We start from the raw sequence: 27,915 nt of genomic DNA, 5'->3' as shown, positions 1-27,915 counted from the left end.
ACAGGGGAGTGGGTCACAGATAGGGAAGTGGGTCACAGACAGGGGAGTGTGTCACGGACAGGGGAGTGGGTCACAGACAGGGGAGTGGGTCACGGACAGGGGAGTGGGTCACAGACTGGGGAGTGGGTCACAGACAGGGGAGTGGGTCACAGACAGGGGAGTGGGTCACAGACAGGGAAGTGGGTCACGGACAGGGGAGTGGGTCACGGACAGGGGAGTAATCACGGACAGGGAAGTGGGTCACTGACTGGGGAGTGGGTCACGGACAGGGGAGTGAGTCACGGACAGGGGTGTGGGTCACTGACTGGGGAGTGGGTCACTGACTGGGGAGTGGGTCACAGACAGGGGAGTGGATCACGGACAGGGGAGTGCGTCACGGACAGGGGAGTGGGTCACGGACAGGGGAGTGGGTCACAGACAGGGGAGTGGGTCACGGACAGGGGAGTGAGTCACAGACAGGGGAGTGGGTCACGGATGGGGAGTGGGTCACTGACTGGGGAGTGGATCACTGACTGGGGAGTGGGTCACGGACAGGGGAGTGGGTCACAGACAGGGGAGTGGGTCACGGATAGGGGAGTGGGCCGAAGACAGGGGAGTGGGTCACAGACAGGGGAGTGGATCACGGACAGGGGAGTGGGTCACAGACAGGGGAGTGGGTCACAGACAGGGGAGTGGGTCACAGACAGGGGAGTGGGTCACGGATAGGGGAGTGGGTCGAAGACAGGAGAGTGGGTCACAGACAGGGGAGTGGATCACGGACAGGGGAGTGGGTCATGGACAGGGGAGTGGGTCACAGACAGGGGAGTGGGTCACAGACAGGGGAGTGGGTCACGGATAGGGGAGTGGGTCGAAGACAGGAGAGTGGGTCACAGACAGGGGAGTGGTTCACGAGCAGGGGAGTGGGTCACGGATAGGGGAGTGGGTCGAAGACAGGAGCGTGGGTCACAGACAGGGGAGTAGATCACGGACAGGGGAGTGGGTCACTGACAGGGGAGTGGGTCACAGACATGGGAGTGGGTCACAGACAGGGGAGTGGGTCACAGACAGGGGAGTGGTTCACGAGCAGGGGAGTGGGTCACAGACAGGGGAGTGGGTCACGGATAGGGGAGTGGGTCGAAGACAGGAGCGTGGGTCACAGACAGGGGAGTGGATCACGGACAGGGGAGTGGGTCACAGACAGGGGAGTGGGTCACAGACAGGGGAGTGGATCACGGACAGGGGAGTGGGTCATGGACAGGGGAGTGGGTCACAGACAGGGGAGTGGGTCATAGACAGGGGAGTGGGTCACGGATAGGGGAGTGGGTCGAAGACAGGAGTGTGGGTCACAGACAGGGGAGTGGTTCACGAGCAGGGGAGTGGGTCACAGACAGGGGAGTGGGTCACGGATAGGGGAGTGGACGAAGACAGGGGAGTGAGTCACAGACAGGGGAGTAGGTCACGGACGGGGAGTGGGTCACTGACTGGGGAGTGGGTCACTGACTGGGGAGTGGGTCACGGACAGGGGAGTGGGTCACAGACTGGGGAGTGGGTCACAGACAGGGGAGTGGGTCACGGATAGGGGAGTGGGTCGAAGACAGGAGCGTGGGTCACAGACAGGGGAGTGGATCACGGACAGGGGAGTGGGTCACTGACAGGGGAGTGGGTCACAGACAGGGGAGTGGGTCACGGACAGGGGAGTGGGTCACTGACTGGGAAGTGGGTCACGGACAGGTGAGTGAGTCACAGACAGGGGAGTGGGTCACGGACAGGGGAGTGGGTCACTGACTGGGGAGTGGGTCACAGACAGGGGAGTGGGTCACTGACTGGGAAGTGGGTCACAGACAGGGGTGTGGATCACAGACAGGGGAGTGGGTCACGGACAGGGGAGTGGGTCACGGACAGGGGAGTGGGAAACTGACTGGGAAGTGGGTCACGGACAGGGGAGTGGGTCACAGACAGGGGAGTGGGTCACGGATAGGGGAGTGGGTCGAAGACAGGAGAGTGGGTCACAGACAGGGGAGTGGTTCACGAGCAGGGGAGTGGGTCTCAGACAGGGAAGTGGGTCACGGATAGGGGAATGGGTCACGGATAGGGGAGTGGGTCGAAGACAGGAGAGTGGGTCACAGACAGGGGAGTGGATAACGGACAGGGGAGTGGGTCATGGACAGGGGAGTGGGTCACAGACAGGGGAATGGGTCACGGATAGGGGAGTGGGTCGAAGACAGGAGAGTGGGTCACAGACAGGGGAGTGGATCACAGACAGGGGAGTGGGTCATGGACAGGGGAGTGGGTCACAGACAGGGGATTGGGTCACGGATAGGGGAGTGGGTCGAAGACAGGGGAGTGGGTCACAGACAGGGGAGTGGATCACGGACAGGGGAGTGGGTCACAGACAGGGGAGTGGGTCACAGACAGGGGAATGGGTCACGGATAGGGGAGTGGGTCGAAGACAGGAGAGTGGGTCACAGACAGGGGAGTGGATCACGGACAGGGGAGTGGGTCATGGACAGGGGAGTGGGTCACTGACAGGGGAGTGGGTCACGGATAGGGGAGTGGGTCGAAGACAGGAGAGTGGGTCACAGACAGGGGTGTGGTTCACGAGCAGGAGAGTGGGTCACAGACAGGAGGATGAGTTCCAAGTGGAAAGTGGATCATGGACAGGGGTGTGAGTAGATTCCGAATGGAAAGTGGATCACAGCAGGGAAATGGATTCCAGGTGGAAAGTGGATCAGACGGAAGGGAGTGGATTATGAATGGAAAATAGATCACAGATAGGAGAGTGGATTCCAGATAGGAATATTTGTCCTGCTGAGTGGCGAGGGATACTCCTTGATTTCCTGTGGGCGGTCTTCCTCCACCCAGAGGTATGAAGCCAGGCTGTTTGTTGAATTTGGAGGCACAGAGTTTTGATCAGAATTGAATAACCTGTTCCCCAACCTCCCCACCAGTCCCTCCCTCACTCTCACCTGCACCAATACTTCTCCCACCCCTGCTCCTGCCCCCACTCCTGATCATTTCCATTAGCCTGTTGGAGCAGTGGGGCGGCACGGTGGCACAGTGGTTAGCACTGCTGCCTCTCAGCGCCAGAGACCCGGATTCAATTCCCGCCTCAGGCGACTGACTGTGTGGAGTTTGCACATTCTCCCCGTGTCTGCGTGGGTTTCCTCCGGGTGCTCCGGTTTCCTCCCACATTCCAGGTTAGGTGAATTGGCCACGCTAAATTGTCCAGGGGCTTGGATTAACCATGGGAAATGCAAGGTTCCGGTGGGGGTGGGGGGAACGGGTCTGGATGGGATGTTCTTCAAAGGGTCAATGTGGAGTCAATGGGTCTGCTTCCACACGGTAGGGATAGTATTCTGTTATTAAGGAGTTGAGGATTATCAGAGCAGAGTTTAGAAGAGGGAGGGGAGATCCCAAATGGCCTTGACAAGGTGAGCATGGAAAGGATGTCTCATGTTGTGGGTCAGTCCAAATTAGGGGACACTTTTAAAAATGAGGGGTCACCCTCTCAGGACAGAATTGAAGAGAAGCAGCCACCATACACCATCTCCTGTCCGATGACCTTAGATCACAACTATTCCTGCCCGGTCAGGTGCCAACCAGAAAGCAAAACACACCCTGCCATTCACATTGCCCTTGCCTCCAGAAATGACTGAGCCTCATCTCCCTCATCTTCCCTCCCCCATTTACCTACCTCCCCTCCCACTCCCGCCGGGCCTCACTGTCTATGATGAGGGTTAGGCACCCATTTGGATGGTGCTTGGGTGTCGGTCCAACAGCCATTTGCTCATCATCAACACCTCTCTAACCAATACACGGGTGGATTCAGATCAAGGCAGTGAGTCTGCCCCAACAGTGCTTGCAGTTATGTCCTGGAGATTAATCTTCACTTCCAGGATACAGGTTGGCAACTCAACCTACTCTAGTTTGGGAAAAAATGCCTGTGAATAAAGGGATTATGGCTACATCCATTCTTCCTTCAGGCTTGCTTTTGTCCCTGTTGGGTTTGCTGAGATGTGTGTGTGTGTGTTTCTGTGAGTCTGCCTGTGTTTGTATAGCTGTGTGAGTTTGTGTGTTTCTGCATGAGTCTATCAGTGTCTGTGTCTTTCTGTGTGTATGTCTTTGTGTGTATATGCGCGTGTTCCTCTATTTCTCTCTGTTATTCTGCATGTGTGTATTTGTATGTTGCTCTCTTCATATATCTCTCTGTATCATTGTGTAACTGTTAACGTCATTTTATGTGTTTGTGTCTTAAGTTTGTTTATGAATCTCTCTGAATCTCTGTGAGTGAGACTGTGTATGTTGATCTGTGTTTGCAGGTACGTGTCTGAGTCTGGGTGTGTTGCTCTGTGTATCTCTCTTTATCAGTGTGTATGTGTCTGTGCAAGTATATCTCTTTGTGTGTATGTGTGTATGTATCCATGTGTATGGCTCTGTTTGTCTGTATGTTCGTATGTTTGTGAGGGTATCTCCATATGTGTTTGTGTTTGTCTGTGTTGCTGTGTGTGTGTGTTTGTAGCTCTGTCTATGTATCTGTCTGTGACTCTATATGTGTCCGTGTATGCTGCTGTAAATATCTATCTGTGATTCTGTACATGTGTGTGTATCTGTCCATGACACTATGTTTGTCTGTGTGTTTCTGTGTGTGTGCCTATTTGTGTTTATCTTCTGTGATTTGTGTTTGTGAGCCTGTGTGTCTATTTGTGTTTATCTGCCTGTGACTGTGTGTATTTTAGTCTGTGACTCTTTGTGTGTGTGTGTGTGTGTTTTTCTCTCTCTCTTTGTTTCTGTCTAATGTGTCTTTATCTGTCTGTGTGTATACATGTGTGTCTGTGTCTGTGTGTGTCTCTGTGTGTCTGTGTGTATGTGTGTCTGCGTATTTCTGTGTGTGTGTATGTCTGTGTGTGTACATCTGTGCGTGTCTGTACATGTGCATGGGTGTCTGTGTGTATGGGTGTGTGTGTATGTGAGAGTGCCTGTGTGTGTGTCTGTGTGTGTGTGTCTGTGCATGTGTGTGTGTCTGTGCATGTGTGTGTGTCTGTGCATGTGTCCTTGTCTGTGTGTAAGAATGTCTGTGTGCATGTGTCTGTGTGTATGTGTGCCTGTGTCTGCACGTGTGCATGTGTGTCTATATGTGTGTGTGTGTCTGTGTGTGTGTCAGTACGTGTGTGTGACTGTGTGTGAGTCTGTGTCTTTGTTTGTGTGTGTGTGTCTGTCTGTGTGTGTGGGTTTGTGCGTATGCGTGTGTGTATCTGTGTGTGTGCGTGTGTGTGTGTCTGCGTGTGCATGGGCGTGTGCCTCTGTGTGTGCGTGCGTGTATGTTTGTGAGTATGTGTTTGTCTGTGTGTGTGTTTGTGAGTGTGTGTCTGTGCCTATGTATGTGTGTGTGTGTGTGTCAGTGTGTGTGTGTGCGTGCATGTGTGTGTTTGTCCATGTGTCCGTGCCTGTGTGTCTGTGTGTGTGCCTGTGTGTGTGTGTCTGTGTGTGTATCTGTGCATGCGTGTGTGTGTGTCTGTGTGTGCCTATGTATGTGTGCCTGTGTTTGCCTGTGTGTGTGTGTGTGTGAGTATATGTGTGTGTGTGCCTGTGTGTGTCTGCGTGTGTGCCTGTGTGTGTGTATGTGTGTCTGTGTGTGTCTATGTGTGTGTGTGTCTGTGAGTCTGTGTGTGCCTGTGTGTGTCTATACGTGTGTGTGTCTGTGTGTGTCTGTGTGTGCGTCTGTGTATTTGTCTGTGTGTGTGTGTCTGTCTGTGTGTGTCTGTCTAGGTTTGTGCGTATGCGTGCGTGTATCTGTGTGTACGTGTGTGTGTTTGTGAGTGTGTGTGTGCATGTGCGTGTGTCGTCTGTGTGGGTGTGTCTGTGTGTGTGCACGCGCGCATCTGTGTGTGTGTTTGTGAGTGTGTGTCTGTGCCTATGCCTGTGTGTGTGTCAGTGTGTGTGTCCGTGTGTGTGTGCGTGCATGTGTGTGTTTGTCTGTGTGTGTCTGTGTGTTTGTCTGTGTGTGTGTCTGTGTGTGTGTCTGTGTATGTGTGTGCGTGTACGCCTGTGTGTATGTGTTTGTATGTGCCTGTGTTTTTGTCTGTGCCTGTGTGTCTGTGTGCATCTCTGTGTGTGCCTGTGAGTGTCTGTGTGTGTGCCTGTGTGTGTGTGTCTGTGTGTGCCTGTGTCTGTGTGTGTGCCTATGTCTGTGTGTGTGTCTGTGTGTGCCTGTGTCTGAGTGTGTTCCTGTGTGTGTGTGTCTGTGTGTGTGCCTGTGTGTGCATGTGTGTGCGTGTCTGTGTGTGTGCCTTTGTCTGTGCCTGTGTGCCTATGTGTGTCTGTTTGTGTGCCTGTGTGTATGTGTGTGTCTGTGTGCGTGCCTGTGTGCCTGTGTGCGTGCCTGTGTGTTCGTCTGTGTGTGTGTGTCTGTGTGTGCTTGTGTGTGTGCATGTGGGTGTGTCTGTGTGTGCCTGTGTTTGTGTGTGTGTGTGTGCCTGTGTGTGTCTGTGTGTGTGCCTGTGTGTGTCTGTGTGTGTGCGCCTATGTGTGTGTCTGTGTATGTGCCTGTGTGTGTGTGTGTCTGTGTATCTGCCTATGTGTGTGTGTCTGTGTGTGCCTGTGTCTGTGTGTGTGCCTATGGCTGTCTGTGTGTCTGTGTGTGCCTGTGTCTGAGTGTGTTCCTGTGTGTGTGCATGTGTGTGCATGTCTGTGTGTGTGCCTGTGTGCCTATGTGTGTCTGTTTGTGTGCCTGTGTGTATGTGTGTGTCTGTGTGCGTGCCTGTGTGTGTGCCTGTGTGTGTGTTTGTGTGTGCGTCTGTGTGTGTGTGTCTGTGTGTGCTTGTGTGTTTGCATGTGGGTATGTCTGTGTGTGTCTGTGTGTGCCTGTGTGTGCCTGTGTTTGTGTGTGTGTGTCTGCGTGTGTGTGTCTGTGGGTGCCTGTGTTTGTGTCTGGGTGCCTCTGTGTGTACCTGTGTCTGTGTGTCTGTGTGTGTGTGTATGTGTGTGTCTGTGTGTATGTCTGTGTCTCTGTGTGTGCCTGTGTGTGTGTCTGCGTGTGTGTGTGTCTCTGTGTGTGTGCCTGTGTGTGCCTGTGTCTGTGTGTGTGCCTGTGTGTGTCTGTGTGTGTCTGTGTGTGCCTGTGTGTGTGTGTCTGTCTGTGTGTGTGTGTCTGTGTCTATGTGCGTGTCTGTGTCTGTGTGTGTGTCTGTCCGTCTGTGTCTGTGTGTGTGCCTGTGTGTGTGTCTGTCTGTGTGCCTGTGTATGTGTCTGTCTGTGTCTGTGTGCCTGTTTGTGTGTGTGTGTCTGTGTCTGTCTGTCTGTCTGTGTGTGCCTGTGTCTGTGTGTGTGTGCCTGTGTGTGTGTGTGTGTGTCTGTGTCTGTCTGTCTGTGTCTGTGTGTGCCTGTGTCTGTGTGTGTGTGTGTGTGTGTGTGTGTCTGTGTGTGTGTGTGTGTGTGTGTTCAGTCAGGATGAGGAGTACAAATGAGCTGAACACTGCCGGGTTGCAGCTCTCCGCTTTGAGGGCCTTGTTGTGACAACTGAAACCACAACAGGCCGGATTCTGAGCCGGTGTGCACTGTGTTTGTTGAATGTTGCGGTGACAGGGAAAGGATCTCTCGTGTTTGGAGAGGTTATAGGGGTGGATTACCGGTCACTGCAGGCCTGAGGAATATTTGCTGTCACTTCACCTTCTGACAGGCACCTTCCTGAAGACAGAGTCTGCCTCCACTCTCCACCCCCCAGCCCCCGGGTGGGACAGTGCGCTGCTGGAGTGGGGGAGTTTCAGGCATTTACAGGTAGGTCTGGCTGACAGGAGTCAAACAATCATCTGCTTCAGGTTTTCTGAGTGTCCCAGTCACAGCCGACAGTGTTACGTTGTTCCGCGGTTTGTGGGTGTGTGTGTTTCTAAAAAGAGAGAAAAGAGCTGTATTCAGCTGGCCGAGGGCGGGCTAAATCTTTAGGGAATTCCGTCACTGAATTAAGGAATTCAGGTGATCCGTCAAGTGCCTTTTTGTTTTATGGCAGCTCAAACAGACCTGGTGGGGAAATACTGTACTTGTGTTATACAGTCACTGCTGCAGGAGGAGGAGCTCTGGTGGTGCAGTGGATAGTGTTTCTGCCTCTGGCCCAGGAGCACCCTGAGTTCGAGCCACATTCCAGCACTTGGATGGGATGTGCTATAACACAGGCAAGTGGGGTGATGATTGGAGGCGATGAGAGACAGCAGCCCCTGGAGCAGTGAGCTGGTTTGAATCCCACCCTGGACAGATGATGCGAAACTTGAATTCAATAAAAAAAATCTGGAATTCAAAATTGGCCAATCGATTTAACGGGCTGCGGTCAAAAAAGAGAAACCCATCTGGTTCAGTCATGCCCTTCAGGTACAGGAAAGCAGCCACCCTCACCTGGGTCTGGCCTACACATGGCTCCAGACCCACAGCTGATGCTCACCGGCCTCTACGGATGGGCATCAAATGCCAACTCTCCAGCGAGGTGCACATCCTATGCATGAATAAACTGGAAAAGGTTACTGCTGGGAACACTGACCCCCCCCCCCCCCCCCAGTGGAATCAGCATAAGCTCAGCTAGATCCCGCACACAGAAATTGAAGGCCAATGACGAAGAGGGAAGCTGTTGAGGCTGTTGGAGATGGTGTGTATATCATCCAGGATAAAATTCTGCAAGTCCACGTGAGAGGGGGAGCTGAGGTTGGGGCAGTGTATGGCAACTTTAGTATCTTGGAATGTGTGTGTGTGTGACAGATGGTGTGTTCCACCTTTGGGTGAGTGTATTGTACTGTATGTTTGTCCAGCCTCAACTGTGTGAGTGTGTAATGTCCACACTGTACTCTGGACTGTCTGAGTGTCTCATGTCGACATGGTATCCTGGACTCTGTGAGTGTGTAAGGATCACACTGTACTCTGAATTGTGTAAGTGTGTGCTGTTCTAAGTGTACTCTGGCCTATGTAAGTTTCTAATCATCATTGTGCAAAATAGATTTCATGAGTGTGCAATGTTCACACTGTACTCTGGGCTGTTTGATTGTGTAACATTCACGCTTTACCCTGGTCTGTGTGAGTGTATAAGATTGACACTGTAGTCTGGGCTGTTTGATTGTGTAACATTCACATTTTACCCTGGTCTGTATGAGTGTGTAAGATTGACACTGTAGTCTGGGCTGTTTGATTGTGTAACATTCACGCTTTACCCTGGTCTGTGTGAGTGTGTAAGATTGACACTGTAGTCTGGGCTGTTTGATTGTGTAACATTCACATTTTACCCTGGTCTGTATGAGTGTGTAAGATTGACACTGTAGTCTGGGCTGTTTGATTGTGTAACATTCACGCTTTACCCTGGTCTGTGTGAGTGTGTAAGATTGACACTGTAGTCTGGGCTGTTTGATTGTGTAACATTCACACTCTACTCTTGGATGTGTGCAACAGTAACACAGTCCAAAGATATGCAGGTCAGGTGAATTGGCCATTCTGAGTTGCCGATAGTGTTAGGTGGATTAGTCAGAGGGAAATGGGTCTGGGTGGGTTACTCTTCGGAGGGTCGGTGTTGGGCCAAAGGGCCTGTTTCCACACTGTAGGGAATCTAATCTAATCATACTCTGGGTTGTGTGAGTGTGTAATGTTCACACTGTACTCTGCTCTACCTGAGTTTGTAATATTCACACTTTTTACAGGTTATGTGAGTGTTCAATGTTTACACTGTACTATGTAAGTGTCCAATGTGCACACTGTGTGGGTTTGTAAACTTCAAATTGTACTCTGGGTTGTGTGAGTGTGGAATATTCACACTGGACTCTGGACCATGTGAGTGTGTAACATTTACACTGTACTCTGGACTATGCAAGTGTGTAATGTTCACACTGTACTCTGGATTGTCTGAGTGTCTCATGTCGACATGGTACCCTCGACTCTGTGAGTGTGTAAAGATCATACTGTACTCTAAGCTGTGTAAATGTGTACTATTCAGACTGTAACTCTGGCCTATGTAAGTTTCTAATCATCATTGTATAAAATAGATTGTGTGAGTGTGCAATATTCACACTGTACTCTGGGCTGTTTGATTGTGTAACATTCACACTTTACCCTGGTCTGTGAGTGTGTAAGGTTGACACTGTACTCTGGGCTACCTGAGTGTATAATGTTCACGCTGTAGTCTTGGATGTGTGCAACAGTGACACTATACTCTGGGTTGTGTGAGTGTATATTGTTCACACTGTACTCTGCTCTACCTGAGTTTGTAATATTCATACAGGTTATGTGAGTGTGCAATTTTTACTCTGTATTCTGCAATATGTAAGTGTCCAATGTGCACACTGTATTCTGGCCTGTGTGGGTTTGTAAATTTCAAATTGTACTCTGGGTTGTGTGAGTGTGGAATATTCATACTGGACTCTGGACTATGCAAGTGTGTAATGTTCACACTGTACTCTGGGCTATTTGAGTGTATAATGTTCATACTGTATGCTGGGCTGTGTGAGTGTGTAATGTCCACACTGTACTGTGGGGTGTGTACAACAGTGACAGTGTGCTCTGGCATGTGAGTGTGCAATGTTCACAATGTAGTCCAGGCTGTCTGAGTGTTATTTTCACACTGCAGTCTGTGTTGTGTTACTGTGTAATGCTCACACTGTACTCTTCACTATGTGAATATGAAATGTTCACAATGTACTCTGGGCTGCATATGTGTGTAATTATCACGTTGTACTCTGGGGCTGTTTGTAATGTTTGTATTGCATTCTGAATAAGTGTATGTGTAATGTTCAAACTGTATCTGCTCTACCTGAGTTTGTAATATTCACACTCTACTTGGGCTGTATGAGTGTGTAATGTTCAAATTGTACTCTGGGCTTTGTGAATGTCTAATGTTCAACTATACTCTAGTCTGTGTGAGTGTGTCATGCTCACATTGTACTCTTGGCTATGTGAGTGTGTAATGTTCATGCTGTACTTTGGTCTGTGTATGTGCGTAACATTCACACTGCACTCTGGCCGGTGTGGGTGTGTAATGTTCACACTGTACTCTGGACTGCAGGAGAGTGTAACATTCAAACTACATTCTGGACTATGTATGTGTCTAATGTTCACACTATGCACTATGTGAATGTGCAATGTGCACACTGTACTCCGAGCTGAGTGACAGTCTAATGTTTACACTGTGCTCTGGCCGATGTGTGTGTGTAATATTCACACATGGCATTCTGGGCTGCATGAGTGTGTAATGTTCATGCTGTACTTTAGGCTGTGGGAGTAGATGTCACATTTCATTCTGGGCCAGGTGAGTGTGTATTGTTGAGACTGTACTGTGTGCTTTCTGAATGTCTAACATTCACGCTGTAATCTGAGCTGTGTGAGTGTGCCTTATTCACACTGTATTCTGGACTGTGTGATTGTGTGAAGTTCACACTGTACTCTGGGCTGTGAATGTGCAATGTTCAAACTTTACTCTGAGCTTTGTGAGTGTGTAATAGTCACACTCTACTCTTGGCTGTGTGAATGTGTAATGTTCACTCTCTAAGGTTGGCTGTGTCAGTGTCTAATGTGCAAACTGTATTCTGGGCTATGTGTGTATGTATTGTTTCGACTGTAGAGTGTGGTGCTGGAAAAACACAGCGGGTCTGGCAGCATCCGAGGAGCAGAAGAATCGATGTTTCGAGCATAACCTCTTCATCAGGAATGAGGGGGTGGACCAAGGGGGCTGAGAGATAAATGGGAGGGGGGTGGGGCTGGGGGGAAGGTAACTGGGAATGCGATAGGTAGATGAAAATAGGGGTCAAGGTGATAGCTCAGAGGGAAGGGTGGAGCAGATATAGAACATAGAACATAGAACATAGAACATAGAAGAATACAGCGCAGTACAGGCCCTTGGGCCCTCGATGTTGCGCCGATCCAAGCCCACCTAAAACTACACTAACCCACTATCCTCCATATACCTATCCAATGCCCTCTTAAATGCCCATAAAGAGGGAGAGTCCACCACTGTTACTGGCAGGGCATTCCATGAACTAACGACTCGCTGAGTGAAGAACCTACCCCTAACATCAGTCCTATATCTACCCCCCCTTAATTTAAAGCTATGCCCCCTTGTAATACCCGACTCAATACGCGGGAAAAGGTTCATACTGTCGACCCTATCTAACCCCCTAATCATCTTGTACACCTCAATCAAGTCACCCCTAAACCTTCTTTTCTCTAGTGAAAACAGCCCCAAGTGCCTCAGTCTTTCCTCATACGATTTTCCTTCCATACCAGGCAACATCCTGGTAAACCTCCTCTGCACCCGTTCCAATGCCTCCACATCCTTCCTATAGTATGGCGACCAAAACTGCACACAATATTCCAGATGCGGCCGTACCAGAGTCTTATACAACTGCATCATGACCTCAGGACTCCGGAACTCAATTCCTCTACCAATAAAAGCCAGTACGCCATATGCCTTCCTCACCACACTATTTACCTGGGTGGCAACTTTCAGAGATCTGTGTACATGGACACCAAGATCCCTCTGCTCATCCACACTACCAAGTATCCGACCATTAGCCCAGTACCCCATCTTTTTGTTATTCTTCCCAAAGTGAATCACCTCGCACTTAGCTACATTGAATTCCATCTGCCACCTTTCTGCCCAGCTCTGCAGCTTCTCTATATCCTGCTGTAACCTGCCACATCCTTCCTCACTGTCAACAACTCCTCCGACTTTCGTGTCATCCGCAAACTTGCTCACCCAACCTTCTAACCCCTCTTCCAGGTCATTTATAAAAATGACAAACAGCAATGGTCCCAAAACAGATCCTTGCGGAACACCGCTAGTGACGGCACTCCATGAAGAAACTTTGCCATCAACTACTACCCTCTGTCTTCTTCCATCCAGCCAATTCCTAATCCAAACCTCCAACTCACCCTCAATGCCATATCTCCGTATTTTCTGCAGTAGCCTACCATGGGGAACCTTATCAAACGCCTTACTAAAATCCATATATACCACATCTACCGCTTTCCCCTCATCAACCTCCTTCGTCACCTTTTCAAAGAATTCAATAAGGTTTGTGAGGCACGACTTGCCCTTCACAAAACCATGCTGACTATCCTTGATCACATTATTCCTATCTAGATGTGCATAAATCCTATCCCTTACAATTCTCTCTAAGACTTTGCCCACAACAGAAGTGAGACTCACCGGCCTATAGTTACTAGGGCTATCCCTACTCCCATTTTTGAACAAGGGAACCACATTTGCTATCCTCCAGTCTTCTGGGACTACTCCTGTAGACAAAGAGGACATAAAAATCAAGGCCAATGGCTCTGCAATCTCCTCCCTTGCTTCCCAGAGAATCCTAGGATAAATGCCATCAGGCCCAGGGGACTTATCTATTTTCACCTTTTCCAGGATTTCCAACACCTCTTCTCTACATACCTCAAAGCCATCCATTCTACTTATTTGTGCCTCAGTATTCTCATCGACAACAATGCCCTGTTCCTGAGTGAATACTGAAGAAAAGTATTCATTCAGTGTCTCCCCAATCTCTTCCGCCTCCACACGCAACTTCCCCCTACTATCCTTGACTGGACCTATTCCTACCCTAGTCATTCTTTTATTCCTAACATACCTATAGAAAGCCTTAGGGTTTTCCCTAATCCTACCGACTAAGGACCTTTCATGTCCCCTCCTTGCTGCTTTTAGCTCTCTCTTCAGAGCTATGTGGGAAGGAAGATGGTCAGGTAGGACAGGTTCATGAGGGCGATGCCGAGTTGGAAGGTTGGATCTGGGATAAGGTGGGGGGAGGGGAAATGAGGAAATTGGTAAAATCCACATTGATCCCGTGTGGTTGGAGGGTCCCAAGGCGGAAGATGAGGCGTACTTCCTCCAGGTGTCAGGTGGTTAGGGTTTGGCGATGGAGGAGGCCCAGAACCTGCATGTACTTGGTGGAGTAGGACGGGGAGTTAACGTGTTCAGCCGTGGGGCAGTGGGGTTGCTTCATGTGTGTGTCCCAGCGATATTCTCTGAAGTGTTCTGCAAGTAGGCACCCTGTCTCTCCAACATAGAGGAGACCGCATCAGGAGCAACAGATAACAGTAAATGACGTGTGGAAGTGCAAGTAAAACTCTGATGGATGTGGAAGGCTCCTTTGGGGCCTTGGACGGAGGTGAGGGGGAGGTGTGGGCGCTGGTCCATTCCTGATGAAGAGCTGATGCTTGAAACGTCGACTCTCCTGCTCCTCGGATGCTGCTTGACCGGCTGTGCTTTTCCAGCACCACAATCTTCAACTCTGAGCTTCAGCATCTGCAGTTCTCACTTTCTCCCTGTACTGTTGGCTATGTATTGTTCATCTTGTGTTCTGGCTACATGAGTGTGTAATATTCACACTGTAGTCTGGGCTGCATGAGTGTGTTACAAGGAGAAAGTGAGGACTTCAGATACCAGAAATCAGAGTCAAAAACTGTGTTGCTGGAAAAGCACTGATCAGGCAACATCCGAGGAGCAGATGAAGGGCTTATACCTGAAACGTCAATTCTCCTGCTCCTCAGATGCTGCCTGACCTGCTGTGATTTTTCAGTTCCACACTTTTTGACTCTGAGTGTGTAATAGTCACACTTCTGCGCTGTGTGAGTATCCAATATTCACACTGTATTGAACTATGTAAATATGTAATGTTTACATTGTACTCCAGGCTCTGTGAGTGTGTAATGTTCACAATGCATTTTGCCTGTGAGAGTGTGTAATGTTCAGACTCTACTCTGGGCTGTGTAAGTGTGTAAAGTTCACAATGTACTCTTGGCTGTGTGAGTGTGCCATGTTCACACTTTACTCTGGGCTGAGTGAATGTCTAATGTTCACACTGTACTCTGGTCTCTGTGACTGTATAACATTCATAATGGTACTCTGGGCTGCAGGCATGTGTAATGTTCATACTGTACTCTTGTCTGTGTGTGTCTGTAATGTTCACACTATTGTGGGCTTTGTGAGCTTCTAATAGTCACACTGTGCTGTGGGCTGTGTGAGTGTGTAATGTCCACACTGTACTCTAGGCTGTGAGAGTAAATGTCACCCTGTATTCTGGGCTGTCTGAGTGTATAATGTTCACAATTTACACTGGGATGTGCAAGTTCATCTTTTCACATGATACTCTGAACTCTCTGTGTGTACAACATTCACACCACACTCTGGATTACATAAGTGTGCAATGTTCACAATGTACCCTGGGCAAAGTGAGTGTCTAATGCTCACACCGCACTCTGGATTATATAAGTGTGCAATGTTCACAATGTACCCTGGGCAAAGTGAGTGTCTAATGCTCACTCTGCACTCTGGAGTACATATGTATGTAATGTTCACACTGTACTCTGGCCTGTGTGTGTAACAGTCAAAATGTTCTCTGGCCTGTGTGAGTGTGTAATGATCACACTGTAAGCTGGGCTGTGTCAGTGTCTAATGTTCAAACTGTATTCTGGCCTGTGTAGTAATGTTTTGACTGCATAGTTGGTTGTGTGAGTGTGTATTGTTCATACTGTGTTCTGGCTACATGAGTGTGTCATGTTCACACTGTAGTCAGGGCTGTGTGAGTATGTAATGTTGAAACTGCATCTTGTCTGTGTGTGTGTGTGCGTGTATGCAATGTTCACACTGTGCTGTGGGCTGTGTGAGTGTGTAATGTTCACACTGTAATCTGGGATATGTGAATGTGCGGTGTTCAAACTATACTCTGAGCTTTGTGAGTATGTAATAGTCACACTCTACTCTGGGCTGTGTCAGTGTCTAATGTTCAAACTGTATTCTGAGCTATGATTATGTAATGTTCACACTATACTCTTGTGTGTGAATATTTAGTGTTCACACTGTACCATGGGTTGTGTAATGTTCAAACTGTACTCAGAGATTTGTGAGAATGTGATACTCGCGCTCTACTATGGCCTGTGTGGGTGTGCAATGATCACTCTTAAGCTGGGCTGTGGGATTGTCTAATGTTCAAACTGCATTTTGGGTTATGTTAATGTGTATTGTTTAGACTGTACTGTGAGTTGTGTGAGTGTGTATTGTTCATATGGTGTTCTGGCTACATGAATGTGTGATGTTCATGCTGTAGTCTGGGCTGCATGAGTGTGTAACAAACACACTTCTGTGCTGTACAAGTGTCTAATGTTCACACTGTACTCTGGACTATGTAAATGTGTAATGTTTATATGGTACTTTGGACTGTGTGCGTGTGTAATGTTCACACTGTATTCTGGACTATGTAAATGTGTAATGTTTACATGGTACTTTGGGCTGTGTGAGTGTGTAATGCTCACACTGTACTCTGACCTATATGAATGTATAATGCTCACACTGTACCCTGGGCAAAGTGAGTATCTAATGCTCACACCATACTCTGGAGTACGTACATGTGTATTGTTCACACTGCACTTTGGCCTGTGTGTGTAACAGTCAAAAATGTTCTCTGGGCTATATGAGTGTATATGATCACGCTGTACGCTCAGCTGTGTGAGTGTGTAATGTTCACTTTATAATCTGGGCTATGTGCCAGATCTCGCGGTGGGAGAACACTTTGCTGCCAGTGACCACAACTGCCTCACATTTACCACAGCCTTGGAGAGGGAAAGCAGCAGTTACTAAGAGAAGATATTGAATTGGGGAAAAGGAAATTGTGACCCTACCAGACAAGGAGTTGGGAAGTACAGACTGGGAGCAATTGTTCCACGGAAAGGGCACAACAGACATGCGGAGACTGTTTAAGGAGCAGTTGTTGCGAGTGATGCATAAACGTGTTCCTCTGAGAAAGATAAGAAGGGGTAAGATTAAGGAGCCTTGGATGATGAGAACAGAGCAGCTTACGTAAGGTGGAGGAAGCAAGGATCGAGCACAGCTTTAGAGGATTACAGGCTGGCTAGAAAGGAACTCAGAAATGGACTGAGGAGAGCCAGGAGGGGGCATGAAAAAGGCTTGGCAGAAAGGATTAGGGAGAACCCAAAGGCATTTTACTCAGATGTGAGGAATAAGAGAATGATCAGGGAGAAGGTAGGGCCGATCAGGGACAGCTTAGGGAACTTGTGCTGGAGTCTGAGCAGATAGGGAAAGCCCTAAATGAGTTTATTGCTTCGGTTTCACTAAGGAAAGGGACCTTGCTGTGAATGAGAACTTTGAGGAGCTGGGAAACAGGCTTGAACAGATCCAAATTGATGAAGTTGATGTGCTGGAAATTCTGGCAAACATTAAGATTGCTAAGTCCCCAGGGCCAGACCAGATTTGAAGAAGGGCTTATGCCCGAAACGTCGATTCTCCTGCTCCTTGGATGCTGCCTGACCTGCTGCGCTTTTCCAGCAACACATTTTCAGCCCAGACCAGATTTATCCTAAGTTGCTCCAGGAAGTGAGAAAGGAGGTTACTAAGCCGCTGGTGAAGATCTTTGTTTCCTCACTCTCCACAGGAGTCATACCAGAGGTTTGGAAGGAGGCGAATGTTGTTCCTCTTTTCAAGAAGGGGAATAGGGAAATCCCTGGCAATTACAGACCAGTCAGTCTTACGCTGTGGTCAGCAAGGTTTTGGAAAGACTTCTGAGGGATAGGATTTATGACTATTTGGAAAAGCATAGAGTGGTTAAAGGCAGTCAGCATTGCTTTGTGAGAGGCAAATTATGCCTCACTAACCTTATTGAGTTCTTTGAGGAGGTGATAAGACAGGTCAACAAAGGTCGAGCAGTGGATGTGGTGTATATGGACTTCAGCAAGGCATTTGATAAGGTTCCCCATGGTAGGCCCATTCATAAAGTCAGGAGGTGTGGGATACAGGGAGATTTGGCTATCTGGATTCAGAATTGGTTGGCTGACAGAAGGCAGAGAGTGGTTGTAGATGGAAAGTATTCTGCCTGGAGGTCAGTGTTGAGTAGTGTCCCGCAGGGCTCTGTTCTTGGGCCTCTGTTCTTTGTAGTTTTTATAAATGACTTGGATGAGGAGGTTGAGGGGTGGGTTAGTAAATTTGCAGATGACACAAAGGTTGGAGGTGCCGTTGATGGTATCGAGGGCTATTGCAGGCTGTAGCATGACATAGACAGGATGCAGAGCTGGGCTGAGAAATGGCAGATGGAGCTCAACCTGGATAAATGCGAAGTGATGCATTTTGGAAGGTCGAACTCGAATGCTGAATATAGGATTAAAGACAGAGTTCTTGGCAGTGTGGTGGAACAAAGGGATCTTGGTGTTCAAGTACATAGATCCCTCAAAGTTGCCACCCAAGTGGATAGGGTTGTTAAGAAAGCATATGGTGTTTTGGCTTTCATTAACAGGGAGATCAAGTTTAAGAGTCGCGAGGTTTTGCTACAGCTCTACAAGTCCCTGGTGAGACCACACTTGGAATATTGTGTCCAGTCCTGATTGGCCTACTATAGGAAAGATACAGAGGCTTTGGAGAGGGTACAAAGAAGGTTTAGCAGGATGCTGCCTGGTCTGGAGGGCTTGCTTTATGAAGAAAGGTTGACTAAGCTCGGACTTTTCTCCCTGGAGAGAAGGAGGAAGAGAGGAGACCTGATCAAGGTGTACAACGTAATGAGAGGCATAGATAGAGTGGATAGCCAGAGATTTTTCCCCAGGGCAGGATTGACTGGCATGAGGGGTCATAGGTATAGAGGGTATGTCAGAGGTAGGTGCTTTACGCAGTGAGCTGTGAATGCATGGAATGCGTTGCCAGCGGTGGTGGTGGAAGCAGAGTCATCAGGGACATTTAAGCGACTGCTGGACATGCACATGAATAGCAGTGAGTTGAGGAGTGTGTAAGTTAAGTTATTTTATTGTACATTGGGATTAAACCTCGGCACAACATCGAAGGCCAAAGGACCTGTTCTGTGCTGTCCTTTTCTATGTTCTGTGTTCTATGTGAATGTGCAATGTTCAAACTATACTCTGAGCTGAACATGTGTCTAATGTTCATTTTGTGTTCTGGGCTGTGTGAGCGTGTAACATCCACATTGTGTTCTAGGCTGTGTGAGCGTGCAACATTCACATTGTGTTCTGGGCTGTGTGAGCGTGTAACATTCACATTGTAGTCTGGGCTGTGTGAGCGTGTAACTTTCACATTGTGTTCTGGGCTGTGTGAGCGTGTAACATTCACATTGTAGTCTGGGCTGTGTGAGCGTGTAACATTCACATTGTAGTCTGGGCTGTGTGAGCGTGTAACATTCACATTGTGTTCTGGGCTGTGTGAGCATGTAACATTCACATTGTAGTCTGGGCTGCGTGAGCGTGTAACATTCACATTGTAGTCTGGGCTGTGTGAGCGTGTAACATTCACATTGTGTTCTGGGCTGTGTGAGCGTGTAACATTCACATTGTAATCTGGGCTGCGTGAGCGTGTAACATTCACATTGTAGTCTGGGCTGTGTGAGCGTGTAACATTCACATTGTGTTCTGGGCTGTGTGAGCATGTAACATTCACATTGTAGTCTGGGCTGTGTGAGGGTGTAACATTCACATTGTAGTCTGGGCTGTGTGAGTGTTGAACCTTCACACTGTACTCTGGCCAGTGTGAGCATGCCATGTTCATGTCCATGTACTTTAGGCTATGCTAGTGTGTAATGTTCACCCTATACTGTGGGCTGTATGAGTGCGTATGTTGATACTGTTGAGTTGGTTGAGTGTCGCCCAAGTCTTACCAGACCATAAGGGCTGCTCTCATTATAGAGAAGCAACTGATGGTGATTTAACCTGAGGGCTACCAAACCTCAAGTGAGGAAAGAGCTTGAGAAGGGGAGTCCTTCATGGTATCTTCAAACCGCTGATGGGAATTGAGCCCATCCTCTTGGCATCACACTGCTCTGTAAACCAACAATCCAGCCGAATGATGCTGTGCTGTGGGCTGTGTGAATGTGTAATATTCACGCTGTACTGAGTGTGTAATGTTTATACTGTTGTCTGGGCTGCATGAGTGTATAACAATCACAGTTCTGCATTGTGTGAGCATCTAATGTTCACATTGTACTCTGGACTATGTAAATGTGTAATGTTCACATTGTACTCTGGACTATGTAAATGTGTAATGTTCACATTGTACTCTGGATTATGTAAATGTGTAATGTTCACATTGTACTCTGGACTATGTAAATGTGTAATGTTCACATTGTACTCAGGACTATGTAAATGTGTAATGTTTACATTGCACTCTGGACTATGTAAATGTGTAATGTTCACATTGTACTCTGGACTATGTAAATGTGTAATGTTCACATTGTACTCTGGACTATGTAAATGTGTAATGTTCACATTGTACTCAGGACTATGTAAATGTGTAATGTTTACATTGCACTCTGGACTATGTAAATGTGTAATGTTCACATTGTACTCTGGACTATGTAAATGTGTAATGTTCACATTGTACTCTGGACTATGTAAATGTGTAATGTTTACATTGTACTCAGGACTATGTAAATGTGTAATGTTCACATTGTACTCTGGACTATGTACATGTGTAATGTTCACATTGCACTCCGGACTATGTAAATGCATAATGTTCACATTGTACTCTGGACTATGTAAATGTGTAATGTTCACATTGCACTCTGGACTATGTAAATGTGTAATGTTTACATTGCACTCTGGACTATGTAAATGTGTAATGTTCACGTTGTACTCTGGACTATGTAAATGTGTAATGCTTACATTGTACTCTGGATTATGTAAATGTGTAATGTTCACATTGTACTCTGGACTATGTACATGTGTAATGTTCACATTGCACTCTGGACTATGTAAATGTGTAATGTTCACATTGTACTCTGGACTATGTAAATGTGTAATGTTCACATTGTACTCTGGACTATGTAAATGTGTAATGTTCACATTGCACTCTGGACTATGTAAATGTGTAATGTTCACATTGTACTCTGGACTATGTAAATGTGTAATGTTCACATTGTACTCTGGACTATGTAAATGTGTAATGTTCACATTGTACTCTGGACTATGTAAATGTGTAATGTTTACATTGTACTCTGGACTATGTAAATGTGTAATGTTTACATTGTATTCTGGACTATGTAAATGTGTAATGTTCACATTGCACTCTGGACTATGTAAATGTGTAATGTTCACATTGTACTCTGGACTATGTAAATGTGTAATGTTCACATTGTACTCAGGACTATGTAAATGTGTAATGTTCACATTGTACTCTGGACTATGTACATGTGTAATGTTCACATTGCACTCCGGACTATGTAAATGTGTAATGTTCACATTGTACTCTGGACTATGTAAATGTATAATGTTCACATTGTACTCTGGACTATGTAAATGTGTAATGTTCACATTGCACTCCGGACTATGTAAATGTGTAATGTTCACATTGCACTCTGGACTATATAAATGTGTAATGTTTACATTGCACTCTGGACTATGTAAATGTGTAATGTTCACGTTGTACTCTGGACTATGTAAATGTGTAATGTTTACATTGTACTCTGGACTATGTAAATGTGTAATGTTCACATTGTACTCTGGACTATGTAAATGTGTAATGTTCACATTGTACTCTGGACTATGTAAATGTGTAATGTTCACATTGTACTCTGGACTATGTAAATGTGTAATGTTCACATTGCACTCTGGACTATGTAAATGTGTAATGTTCACATTGTACTCTGGACTATGTAAATGTGTAATGTTCACATTGTACTCTGGACTATGTAAATGTGTAATGTTCACATTGTACTCTGGACTATGTAAATGTGTAATGTTTACATTGTACTCTGGACTATGTAAATGTGTAATGTTTACATTGTACTCTGGACTATGTAAATGTGTAATGTTTACATTGTATTCTGGACTATGTAAATGTGTAATGTTCACATTGCACTCTGGACTATGTAAATGTGTAATGTTCACATTGTACTCTGGACTATGTAAATGTGTAATGTTTACATTGCACTCTGGACTATATAAATGTGTAATGTTTACATTGCACTCTGGACTATGTAAATGTGTAATGTTCACGTTGAACTCTGGACTATGTAAATGTGTAATGTTTACATTGTACTCTGGACTATGTAAATGTGTAATGTTTACATTGCACTCTGGACTATGTAAATGTGTAATGTTCACGTTGTACTCTGGATTATGTAAATGTGTAATGTTTACATTGTATTCTGGACTATGTAAATGTGTAATGTTTACATTGCACTCTGGACTATGTAATTGTGTAATGTTTACATTGCACTCTGGACTATGTAAATGTGTAATGTTTACATTGTACACTGGATTATGTAAATGTGTAATGTTCACATTGTACTCTGGACTATGTAAATGTGTCATGTTTACATTGTACTCAGGACTATGTAAATGTGTAATGTTTACATTGTACTCTGGACTATGTAAATGTGTCATGTTTACATTGCACTCTGGACGATGTAAATGCGTAATGTTCACATTGTACTCTGGACTATGTAATTGTGAAATGTTTACATTGCACTCTGGACTATGTAAATGTGTAATGTTCACATTGTACTCTGGACTATGTAAATGTGTAATGTTTACATTGTACTCTGGACTATGTAAATGTGTAATGTTCACATTGTACTCCGGATTATGTAAATGTGTAATGTTTACATTGTACTCTGGACGATGTAAATGCGTAATGTTTACATTGCACTCTGGACTATGTAAATGTGTAATGTTCACATTGTACTCTGGACTATGTAAATGTGTAATGTTCACATTGTACTCTGGACTATGTAAATGTGTAATGGTCACATTGTACTCTGGACTATGTAAATGTGTAATGTTTACATTGTACTCTGGACTATGTAAATGTGTAATGTTTACATTGTACTCTGGACTATGTAAATGTGGAATGTTTACATTGCACTCTGGACTATGTAAATGTGTAATGTTCACATTGTACTCTGGACTATGTAAATGTGTAATGTTTACATTGCACTCTGGACTATGTAAATGTGTAATGTTCACATTGTACTCTGGACTATGTAAATGTGTAATGTTCACATTTTACTCTGGACTATGTAAATGTGTAATGTTTACATTGCACTCTGGACTATGTAAATGTGTAATGTTCACATTGTACTCTTGACTATGTAAATGTGTAATGTTTACATTGTACTCTGGACTATGTAAATGTGTAATGTTTACATTGCACTCTGGACTATGTAAATGTGGAATGTTTACATTGTACTCTGGACTATGTAAATGTGTAATGTTCACATTGTACTCTGGACCATGTAATTGTGTAATGTTTACATTGTACTCTGGACTATGTAAATGTGTAATGTTCACATTGTACTCTGGACTATGTAAATGTGTAATGTTCACATTGTACTCTGGACTATGTAAATGTGTACTGTATACATTGTACTCTGGACTATGTAAATGTGTAATGTTCACATTGTACTCTGGACTATGTAAATGTGTAATGTTTACATTGTACTCTGGACTATGTAAATGTGTAATGTTCACATTGTACTCTGGACTATGTAATTGTGTAATGTTTACATTGCACTCAGGACTATGTAAATGTGTAATGTTTACATTGTACTCTGGACTATGTAAATGTGTAATGTTCACATTGTACTCTGGACTATGCAAATGTGTAATGTTCACATTGCACTCTGGACTATGTAAATGTTTAATGTTCACATTGCACTCTGGATTATGTAATTGTGTAATGTTCACATTGTAATCTGGACTATGTAAATGCGTAATGTTCACATTGTACTCTGGACTATGTAAATGTGTAATGTTTACATTGTACTCTGGACGATGTAAATGCGTAATGTTCACATTGTACTCTGGACTATGTAAATGTGTAATGTTTACATTGTACTCTGGACTATGTAAATGTGTAATGTTCACATTGTACTCTGGACTATGTAAATGTGTAATGTTTACATTGTACTCTGGTCTATGTAAATGTGTAATGGTCACATTGTACTCTGGACTATGTAAATGTGTAATGTTTACATTGTACGCTGGACTATGTAAATGTGTAATGTTCACATTGTACTCTGGACTATGTAAATGTGTAATGTTCACATTGTACTCTGGACTATGTAAATGTGTAATGTTCACATTGTACTCTGGACTATATAAATGTGTAATGTTCACATTGTACTCTGGACTATGTAAATGTGTAATGTTTACATTGTACTCTGGACGATGTAAATGCGTAATGTTCACATTGTACTCTGGACTATGTAAATGTGTAATGTTCACATTGTACTCTGGACTATGTAAATGTGTAATGTTCACATTGTACTCTGGACTATGTAAATGTGTAATATTCACATTGTACTCTGGACTATGTAAATGTGTAATGTTTACTTTGTACTCTGGACTATGTAAATGTGTAATGTTCACATTGTACTCTGGACTATGTAAATGTGTAATGTTCACATTGTACTCTGGACTATGTAAATGTGGAATGTTCACATTGTACTCTGGACTATATAAATGTGTAATGTTCACATTGTACTCTGGACTATGTAAATGTGTAATGTTTACATTGTACTCTGGACGATGTAAATGCGTAATGTTCACATTGTACTCTGGACTATGTAAATGTGTAATGTTCACATTGTACTCTGGACTATGTAAGTGTGTAATGTTCACATTGTACTCTGGACTATGTAAATGTGTAATGTTCACATTGTACTCTGGACTATATAAATGTGTAATGTTCACATTGTACTCTGGACTATGTAAATGTGTAATGTTTACATTGTACTCTGGACGATGTAAATGCGTAATGTTCACATTGCACTCAGGATTATGTAAATGTGTAATGTTTACATTGCACTCTGGACTACGTAAATGTGTAATGTTCACATTGTACTCTGGACTATGTAAATGTGTAATGTTTACATTGTACTCTGGACTATGTAAATGTGTCATGTTTACATTGCACTCTGGACGATGTAAATGCGTAATGTTCACATTGTACTCTGGACTATGTAATTGTGTAATGTTTACATTGCACTCTGGACTATGTAAATGTGTAATGTTCACATTCTACTCTGGACTATGTAAATGTGTAATGTTCACATTGTACTCTGGACTATGTAAATGTGTAATGTTCACATTGCACTCTGGACTATGTAAATGTGTAATGTTTACATTGCACTCTGGACTATGTAAATGTGTAATGTTCACATTGTACTCTGGAATATGTAAATGTGTAATGTTTACATTGTACTCTGGACTATGTAAATGTGTAATGTTCACATTGCACTCTGGACTATGAAAATGTGTAATGTTCACATTGTACTCTGGACTATGTAAATGTGTAATGTTTACATTGTACTCTGGACTATGTAAATGTGTAATGTTCACATTGTACTCTGGACTATGTAAATGTGTAATGTTTAGATTGCACTCTGGACTATGTAAATGTGTAATGTTCACATTGTACTCTGGACTATGTAAATGTGTAATGTTCACATTGTACTCTGGACGATGTAATTGTGTAATGTTTATATTGTACTCTGGACGATGTAAATGCGTAATGTTTACATTGCACTCTGGACTATGTAATTGTGTAATGTTTACATTGTACTCTGGACTATGTAATTGTGTAATGTTTACATTGTTCTCTGGACTATGTAAATGTGTAATGTTCACATTGCACTCTGGACTATGTAAATGTGTAATGTTTACATTGTACTCTGGACGATGTAAATGTGTAATGTTCACATTGTGTTCTGGACTATGTAAATGTGTACTGTATACATTGCACTCTGGACTATGTAAATGTGTAATGTTCACATTGTACTCTTGGCTCTGTGAGTGTGCAATGTTCAAAGTGTACTACAGGCTGTGTGAGTGTACCATGTACCCACTGTAATCTGGCCTGAGTGAATGTCTAATGTTCACGCTGTACACTGCCATATGTGAGTATGTAACATTCAGACATGGTACCCTGAGCTGCATAAGTGTGTGATATTCACCCTGCATTCTTGTCTCTGTGAGCATGTAATGTTTACAATGTATGCTTGGCAGTGTGATTGTCTGATGTTCACACTGTGTTCTAGTCTGTGTGAGTGTGCAATGTTCACAATGTATTCTTGGCTATGCGAGTGTGTACAGTTCACCCTGTACTGTGGCCTGTATGAGTGTGTATATTGACACTGTACTGTGGGCTGTGTGAGTGTGTAACTATTACAGTGTACTCTGTGCTGTGTGAATGTTTAATACTCACTCTGCACTGTGGGCCATGTGACTGTGTAATATTCTCAATGTCCTCTGGGCTCTGCGAGTGTGTAATGTTCACACTGTCCTCTGGGCTGAGTGAGTTTCTAATACTCACACCATACTCTGGAGTACATAAGCCTGTAATGTTCACAGTGTACCCTGGCCTGTATTTAAACAGTCAAACTGTTCTCTGGGTTATGTGAATGTACAATGTTCACACTGTACTGTTGTTTGTGTGAGTGTGTATTGTTCATACTGTACTCTGGCCTCTGTGAGTGTCTAATATTAACATTGCATTCTGGCCTGTGTGTGTTACAGTCATGCTGTTCTCTGGGCTATGTGAGTGTACAATGTTCACACTGTACTGTTGGTTATGTGAGTGTATTTTTCATACTGAACACTGGCTACAGGAGTGCATAATGTTCACACTGCACTCTGGGCTGAGTGTCTAATGTTCACACTGTACTCTGGGCTGTATGAGTATGTAATGTTCACACTGTGCTCTGGGCTGTATGAGTATGTAATGTTCACACTGTGCTCTGGCCTGTGTGAGTGTACAACATTCACATTGTACTGTGTGTGTGTGTGTGTGTGTGTGTGCGTGTCACTCTTTCGCTCTTTTTGTCTACAGATCACACCGTACTCTGAAAAACATAAGTGCATAATATTCACACTGCACTCTGGGCTGAGTGTCTAATGTTCATGCCGTACTCTGGACAATGTGAGTGTATAATATTCACACTAAACTCTGAACTACATGAGTGAGTAATACTCACACTGTTCTCTGGTCTGTATGACTGCATAATGTTTACACTGTACTCTGAGTTGCATGAATGCATAATATTCACACTGTACTCTGGGCTGAGTGCCTAAGGTTCATAACATACTCTGAAATACAAAAGTGCGTAATGTTCACACTGTACTCTGGCCTGTGTGAGTATCTAATATTCACACTGTGCTCTGGCCCATGTGAGTGTGTAACATTCGCACATGATACTGTAGTCTGCATGAGTGTGTAATGTTCACACTGTACTCTCGCCTGTGTGAGTATCCAATGTTCACAATGTAATGTTGGCTGTGTGTGTAATGTTCATGTTGTACTCTGGGCTGTAATGTTCACACTGTACTCTTGGCCGAGAATCTAATGTTCATGCTATTCTCTGAACCACATAGTGGTTTAGTGTTCACACGGTACTCTGGGCTGAGTGAGTGTCTAATGCTCACACCATACTTTGTACTACACAAGTGTGTAATGTTCACACTGTACTCTGGCCGGTGTGGGTAACAGTCACACTGTTCTCTGGGCTATTTGAGTGTCCAACATTCACACTGTACTGCGTGTAGTATGAGTGTGTACTGTTCATACTGTATTCTGAGTACCTACTTATGTCATGTTCACACCATTCTCTTGACTGTGAATGTGCAATGTTCACACTGTACTCTGGGCTCTGTGATAGTCTAATGTTCAAACTGTATTCTGGGCTGTGTGAGTGTGTATTGTTTAGACTGTACTGTGGACTGTGTGAGCATCTAATGTTCGCAGTTTTTCTGGTTTGTGTGAATGTGTAATATTCACACTGTATTCTTGACTATGTGAATGTGTACATTCACACTATATTATGGGCTGTATAAGTGTGTATTATTCAGATTGTACTCTGCATTATGTGAGTGTGTAATGTTGAAACTGTATTTTAGGTGGTGTGAGTGTGTAATGTTCACACTGTACTCTGGGCTGTGTGAGTATGTAATGTTCACACTGTATCCTGG

At 45.0% G+C, this 27,915-nt stretch overlaps 2 protein-coding genes across 2 annotated transcripts in view; both read left to right on the top strand.

Annotated features, from left to right (window-relative positions):
* Nucleotides 1-4,774: 4,774 nt before the first annotated feature.
* LOC148149590 (uncharacterized) lies at nucleotides 4,775-8,067 on the top strand (the record flags this gene model as incomplete). Its single annotated transcript, XM_087989456.1, has 4 exons — nucleotides 4,775-4,909; nucleotides 6,102-6,627; nucleotides 6,925-7,272; nucleotides 7,982-8,067. Coding segments are annotated over 4 exons (1,095 nt in total), but the record flags the coding sequence as incomplete, so codon positions are not given.
* map3k13 (mitogen-activated protein kinase kinase kinase 13) overlaps nucleotides 7,729-27,915 on the top strand; it is a 160,438-nt gene continuing 140,251 nt past the window's right edge. The window contains exon 1 of the mRNA XM_087988940.1: nucleotides 7,729-7,752. The gene's annotated coding sequence lies outside the window, so the exon portion shown is untranslated. The remainder of the gene's footprint in view (nucleotides 7,753-27,915) is intronic.

The sequence above is a fragment of the Chiloscyllium plagiosum genome, unplaced genomic scaffold (genome assembly GCF_037043375.1).
Source record: "Chiloscyllium plagiosum isolate Xiang-an unplaced genomic scaffold, Cpla_swu_hap1 HiC_scaffold_7, whole genome shotgun sequence".
Taxonomy (NCBI): Eukaryota; Metazoa; Chordata; class Chondrichthyes; order Orectolobiformes; family Hemiscylliidae; genus Chiloscyllium; species Chiloscyllium plagiosum.
Note: the sequence above shows the minus strand (reverse complement) of the source record. Positions and strands in the feature narration are given on the sequence as shown.